At 45.0% G+C, this 12,801-nt stretch overlaps 1 protein-coding gene across 3 annotated transcripts in view; it reads left to right on the forward strand.

Annotated features, from left to right (window-relative positions):
- The first annotated feature begins 622 nt into the window (after nt 1–622).
- The window catches only part of lhfpl7 (LHFPL tetraspan subfamily member 7), a 96,083-nt gene continuing 83,904 nt past the window's right edge, over nt 623–12,801 (forward strand). For all 3 annotated transcript variants that reach the window (XM_019259528.2, XM_027273883.1, XM_027273884.1), the window contains exon 1: nt 623–1,441. In XM_019259528.2, the coding sequence (XP_019115073.1) occupies nt 1,076–1,441 (366 nt within the window). In that variant the 5' untranslated portion in view covers nt 623–1,075. The remainder of the gene's footprint in view (nt 1,442–12,801) is intronic.

Here is a 12,801-nt window from a genome sequence, read left to right on the forward strand (position 1 = left end):
GGGCGGCTTGAGTCCACCTTGTTTCTACAGTGGCCCAGAAAAGACAAAGTAAACACTACCTTTAGATGGGGCCTTTTGAATTTTTGTGTGGCCGCCGAAGAGAGGGTGAGGTGAAGAGGCTGCAATCTGCAACTACACCACTAGATGCCATTAAATCCTACACACTGGTCTTTTAATGGTGTGGTACGGTGGTGCACTGTCACCTCACAGGAAGAAAGAAAGAAAGAAAGAAAGAAAGAAAGAAAGAAAGAAAGAAAGAAAGGGCCTTTCTGTGTGGAGTTTGCATGTTCTCCACGTGTCTGTGGGTGGGTTCTCTCCGGGTACTCCGGCTTCCTCCCACAGTCCAAAGACATGCAGGTTAATTGCTCTAAATCGCACAGTTGTGCAAGAATGTTTGTCTGACACGGAAAACGGATGTAACTTCTCGTGGCGATTAAACTCATGTGCAATTTATGTGCAAAACATCTAAAAGTGGTTCAGTTATTAATTAATTATATAAATATATTATAATAACATTTCTTGTTTTGCTCAGAGGGGACTGCCTCAAATCTTCTCTCAGTTGACTTTGACTTTGAAAATCACTCCCGGAAGTCGTTGTGTGTTAACCCATGTGAGCTTGACGCTGTCCAGACGCGCTTTTCTTTCTCGGAGACGCAAAGTGCGCTGCTGTCCGTGTTGGAGGCAGAGCAAGTGCCTTGAGAGGAGCAGAGGAGAGCAGCGGCTCCGGGATCTGAATCAAACTGCTCCTCCACCTGCTGAGACAACTGCGCATCCAGTTTCTGGGTGTGCCAAACATCTTGGTGTGTGTGTATGTGTGTGTGTGTGTCAGTGTGTGTTTGGGCATTTTTCCAGGCTGAGTGGAGACGCGGATGACTTGACTTTATTGTATCAGCATCACTCCTCCTGCTGATGTGTGTTCGTGGTTTGTCTCTGCAGTCCAGATGTTTCTGGACACACACATACGCACACAGCCGTGCGCGCACAGAGCTGCCTCTGCGGATGTCCAGTGATTTATTTGCTCATGTAGTGCATGGTCAGGGGTGCTGAAGTTGAAGTCTGAAGGTGTGAGCTCCAAATGCATTCACTCCTGGGCCGGGAGAAGAAAGAAGAAGAAGCCGGGTTTGGGATCGATCTGGGTCTGTCTCAGGGCTTTCTGCCCCAAGCTGCCACCATGTTCAGCTGTGTGGGCTGCTTCTGGGTGCTCCTCTCCTCCGCTTTGGTCGCCGTTTGCAGTTTCAGCTTCATATCTCCTGCCTGGATTGTTAAGGACCAGCTGAGGAACAATCACCACCATCCTCACCAACACCACCACAACAACAACAAGGACTCTGTGAGCTTCGGCTTGCTGTGGCACTGCTCGGAGTCTCTGGATCACATGTACCGATGCTACACCTTCGGGGGACTTGGCAAATTTGCAGAGATCCCCTCCAGCTCTTGGCAGGTAGTTAACCACACACACACACACACACACACACACACCCATGTCCGTCACATGTGGATGGATGAGAGCATGTGGGAAGTGGGAATGGCACAGTGCAGGATCCAGGGATGAATGGATGGCAGGGCAGCAGAAATGAATCCTATTCAAGCCTAATTACTGCCTTTAATCAAGAACAAGTTGATCATGCATGCATAAAAAGTCATTTATCTTTTAAATTTGAACTTAAAATACTAGTTTAGATGCTGCAAATATAACACCTGCTCATCCATCAGCTATTATTCCATGCATGCACAGATGCTCATTTGGTTTTCCATGATGAAACTCCAACCTAACATGCTGCACACACACCCACATGTGTCACAGTCAAACTGGACAGACACAACGAGATGATTACCGGCCTGTGACACTGATGCTCCTCCAAAAAAAAAAAAAACCCAGCATTTGGGATGATGTGTTTTCAGTGAGAGGCAATGATTCATTGATCTGGGGGGTGTGTATCATACAGAGCAGCATCTGCAGCACAGCATGGCAGACACACATCAAAGCTGTGAAAGTGGTACCAGGCTGCTCACCAGATCAGGGGCCTCCCCTCTTTCTCTTTTTTTTTTTTTTACTAGCAGGAATTTCAATTTCATCTCTGTTTGTCAAATTGAACCTGGTTAGGGAACGAGGGAGGCTGTTTTTTTCGGGACCACGCTGCATCTCCTCCACCCACCTGTGGTGTAAACAGCTGTGGCAATTACATCCAATGACAAACACACACACACGGCGAACGTTTTATGACATGATGATGCAGTGTGGATGTGTTTGTCGGGCATTGACTCTGTAAATGTTTGTTGCTGAATCTGTGGGAATACGGGAGCTTATTAGAGGCAAAACAATTGTCTTTGTTTGAAGACTTTTTTTATGTGTGATGCTTAATATTCATGCACGTTGTTCGTTAATACAGGCAGGCTGTTTGGATTTAAAGAAAAAAAAAAAAGAGAGCTCCCTATACCAGCCACCTCTGGAGTTATGATTTATGTATGAAGGGAAATTAGCATTTGAAAGGGCGATATTAATAAGTGGCTGCTTGTGTGATTGTAGCGCAAATATCTGCAAAGAGAGAAGAATGCAATGCACCGGGTTTCCTTTTCACAGGTGTTGAAACTGCAAACACAGGTAGAAACACAGAACAAACTGTACGTAGAGATCATCAAACATCAACCAGCGAGTGTCCTTAAGTGTGGCTCGCTGCGTTTAAGGCTCATTTGGCTAAAAATCACCAATCGTCATTTTGCAAGTTATCCACTTGTCAGTCAAGTCAATTAGCGGGTCCTTCCTTCCTGTTATGAGCTCCCCCCTTCCAGTGAGTTAGTGAGTGCCAGGCTGGCACGTGTTATTCCGGCGGTGAACCCGAGCGCACCATCCTACTCCCACAGCCATTAATAAAGGTGAAGGGGCCATTAAGTTTTCATCAGAGCCACTTTATTACTCCACCACTCCTCGCTGATGTGCACGTCGTTCTGCTGATGCCCTCCATTTTCAACTTGTCAACAACCTGCACAAACCTGTGCAGTACACGCAGCGTGTGCTCAGGCAACAGTACTGTGTGTAGGGATGTCTGTACTGCAGCACACACACACACACACATATATGCCCCAGCAGCCATTAGTCCCACTCTGTGTTTGGGTTTAGTGGATGAACTATCTCTGCATATTGAGCTCTGTGGTTCCCATCAGAGTGGAAGAGTGTACTTTTGGCTCAGTCTGGAGAAGACAAGCTGAGCCCTGCAGATGCTGTGTGAGCCAGAGGAGGACGTGGACATGACAGTGGTGGAGGATGAGGAGGCGGAGGAGGAGGGAGGGCTTCTTAAGCTTTTGCTTTTGCCATCCAGAGCTGCTGGCACTACAGGAGCTTGGTGTTGTGGGCCGTCACCAGGCTGGCACTGGCAGGGCTGCATCTTTTTAGATTCAACCTATGAGATGTAAAAGAAGGCCGCAAACAAACATGATCTAACTCTGTGATCCATAAAACATATTAAGCCCATTGCAACAGGAAAGCCATTGAAAACAGTTCCGCCTGGTCCTCCGCATAAATTATTCCTCGTATTACTTCTGCCGGGTTGTGTGATTTTCCATCGGAGCAGATGAAGTGGCACTGTGCGAGCACGCCTGTGTACATGCGCCCATTAGCGTACATACGTGTAAGCAGAGGTCAGCGGAAGTGTGAAAGCGTGCGACGGCTGCCAGGTTGAGCGCGTCACTGGAGGAGGTACGCTGTGACCTGCTGCTAGGTAAAGTGTGAAGGAGGACGGGGGCCTGCCAGAAAACATTTTCACCAGAACTTGTTAACAGCTCGTGTGTTTCCAGCTGCTTCACAGCACTAAACACCCAGAGCTGGATTAGCCTGGCCTCTGTAGGACACAGGAGGTGGTGGTGGTGTGTCTGGGTGCTCTTGGATTGCACTGTATGCGCTTGCTGCCTCCGCAGTGGCATGCGTGTGTTCTCATACAGTTACATGCCCACCCGAATGTCAAGGTCGTCTTGTAGCCCTAAATGAGTCATGGCCGAGCTCCAGGAACACTGATTGCAAAATGTCTGAGTTTCGTCCTTGTCTTTTGTCTCTCTGTGCAGAAAATGGCAGCATGACAAGGCGGAGATTGTGGGCTGTGGAAAAAAAAAAAAAAAAGACATGTGATTGGCTTCCATTGAAATCCTCTGACACATGAGACAAAACAATCGGCCCATGTTGTCTCTCCCACATGCCAAAAAGATGAATTATAGACATTACTGGAGATGTTTTCCCATGCCTAATTGCCAGCTACCTATGAGGAACACTTACTGGTGCATAAACCCTGCTAGATGCTCCAAATGTCATTTCACCACTCACTGAGCCAGAACTAGTTTTAAGTAGATAGATAAGTCATTCAATGAAAATCACTTATGATTCCTTTGTCTGGCTGCGACTCAGTTTTTGTCTTTGCTCTCCTTCATTAATGTAGATATCTCGAGAAGCGTCGCTGTGAATAAATGTTAACAGGAAAAAACGATGTCGCCGCCGTATTTCAGTGATTTGTCTGAGTCTGAGTGTGTGTGTGTGTGTGTGTGTGTGTGTGTGTGTGTGTGTGTTGTTTTACATAAAAAAACTCACAAATAGTAAAATGATTTTAAAGCATCTTAAATGTCAGAGTGTAATCTGTGTTTTACACTTAACCGCTTCAGCTACAGCGACACATTATACTGTAAAACCGTGAGCACATTCTCCGCTTTCTCTGTCAGCGGCGTGATTAACGCTTCAGTTTATCACCAGAATGAACTGCGATCTAATTATGCATGGTTGATGATTATGGTTCATGTAAAGAGGGAGAGAGAAATATAATGCTCGTTGTCATTTGAAAGTTTCTGTTATGAACGATTTTAGTAACTATTTTAATATTGTGTGTATTTCATATTGTGTTGTTGGTAGTGCTAAGAGAGGCGGTCCTCTCTGAAGAGCTGGAGGTCTTCAGGAGGTTTATGAAGGTAGAGAGGCACACACACTGATCTGGTAGGAACTGGTAGGACGTTCAACCAACGGGGAACAACAGATGAGAAAAGTTTGGATTGGCCTTAGCGTACAGCTGCCAAGTTTTCTCCATTTAGAAAGATATTTCAAAAATATCTTTGTGTTTTGGACTGTTGGTCAGACAAAACAAGACATTTATAGATGTTTTGGACTGTTGGTCAGACAAAACAAGACATTTATAGATATTATCTTGGGCTTTGGGAGCTTGTGATGGACGTTTTTCAGCATTTTCAGACATTTTCTGAATCAAATGACAAAAAAATGACAGATTAATCGATAAAGAAAGTACGATTTATTTATTTTTTTTGCAGTCCCAGAACGTTTTATTTCTGACTCGGACAGACAGCACTGAGATGAGTTAAGTTCTTTAAGCATTTGTCTTTAACCAGATATGACATGGACCGTGATGGTGTTTGGCTGTGGCACTTTGAGGACGGCAGGTCCGGGGCAGAGACTTACCAGTTTGTGTGCCGCCTAATAACAAGATGATGGACAAGGTCTGGCCTTTATCTGTCTGAACAACATGAGGGGAGAAATGAAGGGTCTGCGCTCTTGAGTTGGGCCGCGGGGGGACAAAAGGTCCAATGAACACAAACAAACACACACAAACACACACACACACACATTCCCGAGGGAGTCAATGCCACTTACTGACAAATACACCGGCTCAACAGACTATCAGAGGCCTGTGAAATCTCCACTGAACAGCAAGCCGTCATTTTCGTCCTTGATGCAGACTGGAGTTGCGCCTTTAGATTTACTGTAGCAGTAAAGCTCCTCTCTCCTCTCTCTTACAGCCTCTCTCCTTTAATGCTAATGGCGAACCTCTGCGGTGAAAGCCATTTGTGTGGAAGTGTCTGCCTGTTATAAATGATGTTATGAGGTCTAATGCACATGTTGTATTGCTGCCTCCCCCCCCTTCACCTACCTACCCCTGTGAGTCCACTGCCCAGTTTGCACAAAAAGAGGACTTGTCTGGCTTCTCTCTCTCTCTCTCTCGCCGACCTCATTCTGTTTAGAGCTTCTCGTACGCAAGTGTGATTAGACAGAGTGATGTGACGTACCCACGACCCGTGCCGCTTTTACACGGCGAGATGAAAAGAGGGCAGACTGATGGAGATGCACACATGCACACAAAAATGTCTCCCGCCCGTCAGAGGGTGATCAAAAGAGACACTGATGTGATGTACGGTGGCTGTCCGTGTCAGCACTGATGCAGTAATTAGAGGTTCACGGAGGGAACGCCGCGGGACACTAGACGAGAAGAGAGAGAGAGACCCGGTGAGTTATCTCAATAAATATCCTTTTTGTTGTTGCCCCAGCAAACCATCCGTATTCACACTCTTTAATAAACTCTGCTTCCTTTCAGCTCATATATCATAAAAAGGACTTCTACCTGTAGTGTTGCAGGGTAAAAGCTCCGGCCCATTTCCCAAACACTGACCTTTACACTCAGCCTCCTGTTGTGTCCGTGCACTTACCTGTGAACGGATAGAAAGAAAAGAGCAAAGCACGGACGAGAGGAGCAACGAGAACAGAGAGGTCAAGAGTCGTGTTTTACAGTTTCTCAGATGGCTGCTTCAGAGCGGATGGCAAAGTTTTATGAGACAAACATATCATCAGCCCCCGAGACCGAGCCTAATATAAATTTGTGGTCATTTGTATTTGGCTGTCTGCTCACCTTGACTTATACCAGGCGCATAAATAGACTCGTCGCACCGAACTACAGTGTAGAACAGGAGGAGGCTCCGGGAATGGAAAGAGAGAGATAGATGTTTGGTCCTTTGACAGCAAGTCTTGCGTGAAATGTGGCGTGCTGACTTATTATCATACAGTGCATGTTTACTTCAAGGCCGCCGTGTGACTTGTGTTCAAAATTAATGGTAGGCGGTGTGTATACAGAGGAGCATGTTACAGTGATAGATTTGGGGGATGGATGGGCGGCATCCTGATTCTAGTTTTTACTACTTCGCAAGCCAACATTTACCTTTTGTTTCTCGAGTTTGAGCTAAAGACTACTCTAAACCTTTACTGTGTTTACATGTATTTTAATATTGATTGGAATGAGTTAGAGGTGTATAATGGTATGCTGATATATACTCAGTTTGTAGGACTTGTCAGTCCTCTGCTGGTTTTCTTAAAGGATCAAACTAAAACACCATTTTTCACATTGATTTTTTTTTTTTTTACCATCCAGGCTTCAGTTCATGTCAGCACACACTGAAAGCAACATACAGAGGCTCGAGACTTGCTTGAGAAAGCCCATCCACCACAGGTGCTTTTATTTATTCATTTATTTTGTCAAAGGTCTGTTAGCTGCTCGTGCTGCTGCCTTCAAAGATACTCCGACTGACTCTCATGAGATTGAAGGAAACAGCCAAATTCACACAGATCCATTTAAATTCATGGTAATGCGCATGAGATAAGGTAAGATAGACGCACACGGGGGAAATTCACTTGTCACAGCAGCTCGTTCACAGAAGAAATTACTCATATATAAGAAATATATAGAAGAAAGTCATGCTGGTGTTAAAGACAGCAGTTAAAGTCTGACAGCTGTTGGATCAGTCTTTTTCTGTCTGCATAGAATAATGTTTTTGACACTCCAAAGGATCTTAGTCTCCTCCGTAAACGAAGACGACTTTGGTCCTTCTTGTACAGGACGTCGTGTCGTGTTGTACGACCAGTTCAGTTTTTGTCGAGGTCAACACCCATGTATTTGTGTCCTCCAACCATTTTGATATCCAATCCTTGGATGTTTACCGGTGCGATCTGCGGTGTCTTCCTCCTCAAATCGATCCCCATGTCCTTCATCTCGCTGGCTTTTACGTGGTGGTTGAGACTGCGCCAGTCGATGAAGTATGTTCTGATACCTATCAGCACGGTCGCTGTATCATCAGGGAACTTCAGCACGCAATCCTTCTTGTAATCCATTCATTATTTGAACCGCTTATCCTCATCAGGATCACGGTGGTGTCCCAGCTAATTTTGGGCGAGTGGTGGGGTACACCCTGCACAAGTCGCCAGTCCATCATAGAGAGAAACAACCATTCACACTCACATTCATACCTACGGGCAATTTAGAGTCACCAGTTACTCTTTTGACTTTAAGAGAAAGCCGGAGTACTCGGAGGGAACCCACGCAAAACTTGACACAGAATGGCCCCAGCCGAGGTTCAAACCAGGAACTTTCTTGCTGTGAGGCGACATTCTTGTAATCCTCCTCTTGAAACATGTTAGATGATCACCCCAACAGGTGATCTCAGGAAAGTTCAAACTCTCTGCATTTTCATGCCGTTTAGAGATGAATGTAAAGCAATGACTGCCTGGAAAAGGTCGGAAATCAATTTAAAAGGCTCTGGAAAATGGTTGCCAGTAATGTTAGGAATATCGGATTTGTAGTTCATTCAATTCAATCGAGTTTAATGACCGCGCAGTTTTGCTGATGGAGTTTGTTATTGGCACAGTTTGGAACAACAAGGGTCCATCAGCGTTATTGCACAGACACGATTCAGACTGATATACACACAGCACATGAGATACACAGTGCTGATATATTTTCTATTACAGTTGAGAGCAATTACGTTTCTTAGTTTTAAAATAACTCTGAAGTTAGGTACTAAAAATAGTCCAATGATTTGTTCCCAAGCCAAAGAAAGCATTATGAGGGTCATCATTATGCTCAAGGGCGCTTTGGCATGTGGCGGCGCCGACTGACCTACCGACCCTACAATAATGGCTGAGCCACTGCACCTCCTGAACTACAGCCACCCACACGCTATATGTTTCAGAGGTTTCCACATGATTAAAAAGTAGACTTCTGGGAAAAAGTTAATTATTATGTTTTAGGGGCTCTCCTCTTGAGGTAGGGTGTGTCCTTCCTCAAGACAATCTAGTCGAAGTCGTGTGTCTGTAGATTTTGTCACAAGCTCCTGGACGTAAGATTTCAGGGGAGTGTGTTGACAGGCGGAGCGGGGCGAGAGGTCAGCGCTGCATACGGGAGAGGAATTGAAAGTGCAGAGGAGCAGCTGTCTAGATGATGGATAGAACAAGTGGCTCAGAGAGAGACGAGGAGGAGGAGGAGGAGGAAAGAGAGAGAGAGAGAAGGGGGGAACATGTTGATCTGCATTTTATACCCATCTAGGTGAAGTAGAGAGGAAATCAGTCTGGCTGAGGAGGGAGAAGGATTTATGATCTCATCAGCCTTGATGGATGGATGTTACCTGCAGTGTATGATCATTTTCTGCTGCTTTTTATATCTGATATTTGATACTCATAGCACAGCAGCGGGCACAGCAAAACACTTTGCCGTGATGAAAGCCACCGATGGTCAAAAAATGTGATGTACGCGTACCAACAGACAGGAATATTGGCTGGAATCCCAGCAGCGGCAAACGTGTCGACGCCGTGAGCGTTTATCTCTCTTATGAATTATACTCTTTGCTTTGGTGATATTTAAGAGCCTCTGATCAGCAGTTCCCAGGTAGACACAGCGAGCTGTCTGACTGATAGCACAGGGGAGGAGGAGGGGGGGAGATGGGGCAGCATAACGGAGCGCTGTTTCCTTCACCCGAGGGAGAGCTTGCTGAGTCAGCGGGCTCCGGGAGGCCGCCGTCCATTTGTTAAGCGGCCTGTCACTTCCACTGCCTTCACTGTGGATCCTGCGGGTAGTTTATGTATTGATTTAACAGGGAACCTTTCTCCATTTTTTAACATAAATGATGGCTCACTTGGCTCGATGCACTGGAAGCCGGTCGCAGCCGTGTGAGCCGGTCTCCCATCAGTAGTCAAAGCACAGGAGGGGTTTTTGCAGGTAAAAGAGCTCAGGCTAACGGTAATAACACTCTAATACGGTAAATCCAGCTCCACTTCACATCTTAAAGCTGGCGTTCTGTAGAGGAACGAAGGGGGTTTTTAAAGAGGCGGAGATACTAGTTTGATGGAATCAGCTGCATTTTTCTGATATATTATATCCACTGTGTCTGGATATAGTTTTTTTTTTTACTGCTCCACTTTTTCCGCTTCTCACAAATCCCTGCAACATCAAAACATAAAGCTCCTGGGATCCGAGCTCCCGAACATAACTGCACCGCTGGATCCAAGGGAGCGAGTCGTGCAGCTTCAGAGAACGAAAATCCACACGTCCCATGTGTGTAGACTTATTCAGTGCTATATATAAAGGGAAGTGTCACTGAATCTCTGCTTTGAAATACGTTACTCTTCTGAGCTCTTAGACAGTTTAGACATGTCGGACGTTAATAAATTAGCCGATGCTTGGGACACGAGTTGCCAGCGTTCCCCTCAGACGTTTAGTCCTGAGGTCAGAAGGGAATTGCAGCATCTAATCAGATTTTCTGATGTTTCTGCAGAGAGTCGGCTGTCTTAGAGGGAGATATGTTCTTCCCCTCTTGCCGAAACTATGTAGTTAACTATGGAGTTAATGCTTTTACGCATTGATGGTCACGTTTTCTTAAAGTCGTCAGGCCCTGATCCGTAACTTCACGGAACAATACACCACATGTGTATTCTTTTGAGTTTTAGAAATGGACAGCGGCTCTTTCATCGCAGAGGAGAAAATATTCCTCAATAAAAAGTTAATTTCCTGCTCTGCTACAGTTTGAGTTTGGTGTCGGCGTGCTAATGTGCAGCTCTACAGGGAGAGCTGAGTGAGAAGAAAAGATGAATATGGGAGCTCCCAGCAGGACATGGGGGAAGGCAGATGTATAATAAAGTCATTTCAAGTCAATTTGTGCATCAGTGTAACATCCTAGATTTAAAAAAAAAAGTTTTTCCAATCATGCCAGAAGGACCAGAAGAAGAATAACACTCCTACGTTTCGTGTTTATTCCCATTCATGTATAAATAAGTAATGGCTTTAATAAGAACAGTAGCTCCTAGCTGACCATTATTCTTGTAAAACTTCATTATACTCCCATTTGAAAACAGGAACAACTCCGTTACTGTGTGCAGAAACAGTCATTTACACATTTAAGTTAATGAAAGAACAGTTAATGATTAAACACGAGCTGCACTCGCCCGGTGGAGCTCCAGCGATTTACAGACGTGAGCTTAATTAGCGACCTTCTGTGTAACGATAAACTGTCATCGTGTAAGACGAAGGAGCTCCGCAGCCTGTTGTTGTCCAGTTGCATCATTCTTTTCCCAAGCCTCGATAGGCCCGAATCTGAGCTCTTTAACACGCAACAGATGATTCTTTATCAGACTGATGCAACTGTGATCCAGACGTGGTAACACTCTCTAGTTATTAGCCCTGCAGAGATTTACTTCTTTCTTGATTTGTGTGGAAAAAAGCCGGAGACAAAACCATCGAGGCATGGTTTGACTCTCAAACTAAGACGTTGATTTGGTACTTTTCTAATAATCGTCCTGTAGCTACATGTTTGTTTTCTCGGGGTCGGGAAGTTTGCTGTAATCTGAGTATAACATGGAGCAGTCAGACTCGCTAATGAAATGAAGCAGAGTGGTGGAGGCAGATATAGTAGCATTTCCAGTTGCTACAGTAGAGTATGTATGAATTATGAAATGTGCACTTGGGACCAGCGGTAGTGCAGATCATGCATAAATGCAAGAGCAAGCTGGGGCTTGGTTTGGAGTTTTTTTGAGGCTGTGAGCATGTGTGAGAGCTGGAGGACGGGCCTCGGCTGAAGCCCACACGCTCTCTTAAACTTCTCTAATACAGGTGGAGGAGGCTGGGCCACGTGGACGCACTTCTAGTCCTCTATCTGTATCCGAATTTAGCCATACACAAGCTGATGGGACTGAAATCTATATGAGAAATTTCCTCTTTTATTTGTCTTTCATCTGGGAATTGTCAGAGAAGTAGCTCACTCGTTAGAAGATGCTCTGCTCTACAGATCACCGATTGAATCACTTGCACACATTTTTCAGACTAATTAATTTTTTCGACTCTTAAACTCATCTCCGTCCGCAGGTTATTAATTCCAAACATCTCCATAATTAAATACAGTTTTTATGTTTTTGCTGGCCAAGCTATCAGGATAAAATAAGCTGGTTAATTCACATCTGCAGTTAGAGAATTAATTTTTTAATCTCCTAAATAATAGCTCTTATTATGAAATAAAAGCAACATGAGTACATTGATACCTGAGGCAGGTATGAAGTAAAGCCTCCCAGCATGCATTGGACAGACTCATGTTTATGCGACCATGTGTTCTCAACAGTGTTTTCACACTACTGTTATATAATTGAAACGAGCGAATGTGGTACTATGAGAGAGATGTTGAGTCTGAAGTGATGATCATATTCCTGCTGCAGCTAATACTTCATCCTGTCCTCTGTCCTGGTAACAAAATTGACACTGGATGGGACGCTGGTAGGCAAACTGTGTTTTCTTTGGACAGAGCCAAGTCACCTGTCTTCAGTCTTGCTAAATTGGTTCTTTCAATGCTGTATTATCTCGTAGGGGCATAGGTAACTATGATAATTACACCAACTGAAACAAAAAACAACCAGAGTCTGAGTCTTGTCTAAAAAGTTTATTGACAACACCAAGGGAATCCACAGGAATCCCAGAGCTGGGCATGACAGGAGGATAGTCGATGAGGGTTTTCCTGAGGCACAGGGAGAAATCACAGTAGCAGTCAGAGTAGTGACGTTCTCAGAGAAGACCGCTGACCGTAGCGATGTTTCAACTAGGCAGACTTAACGATCTGACAGAGTCTGGAAGGTTGAACCGGGGGTTGATTGGTTTTGGTAATCAGACTCACAAACCCAGACAAGACAGATAGAAACACGAGGGAGGGGAACACTAAGGAGGAAGGTGGCAGACAGCT

This window comes from Larimichthys crocea, chromosome XXII (genome assembly GCF_000972845.2).
Source record: "Larimichthys crocea isolate SSNF chromosome XXII, L_crocea_2.0, whole genome shotgun sequence".
Taxonomy (NCBI): Eukaryota; Metazoa; Chordata; class Actinopteri; family Sciaenidae; genus Larimichthys; species Larimichthys crocea.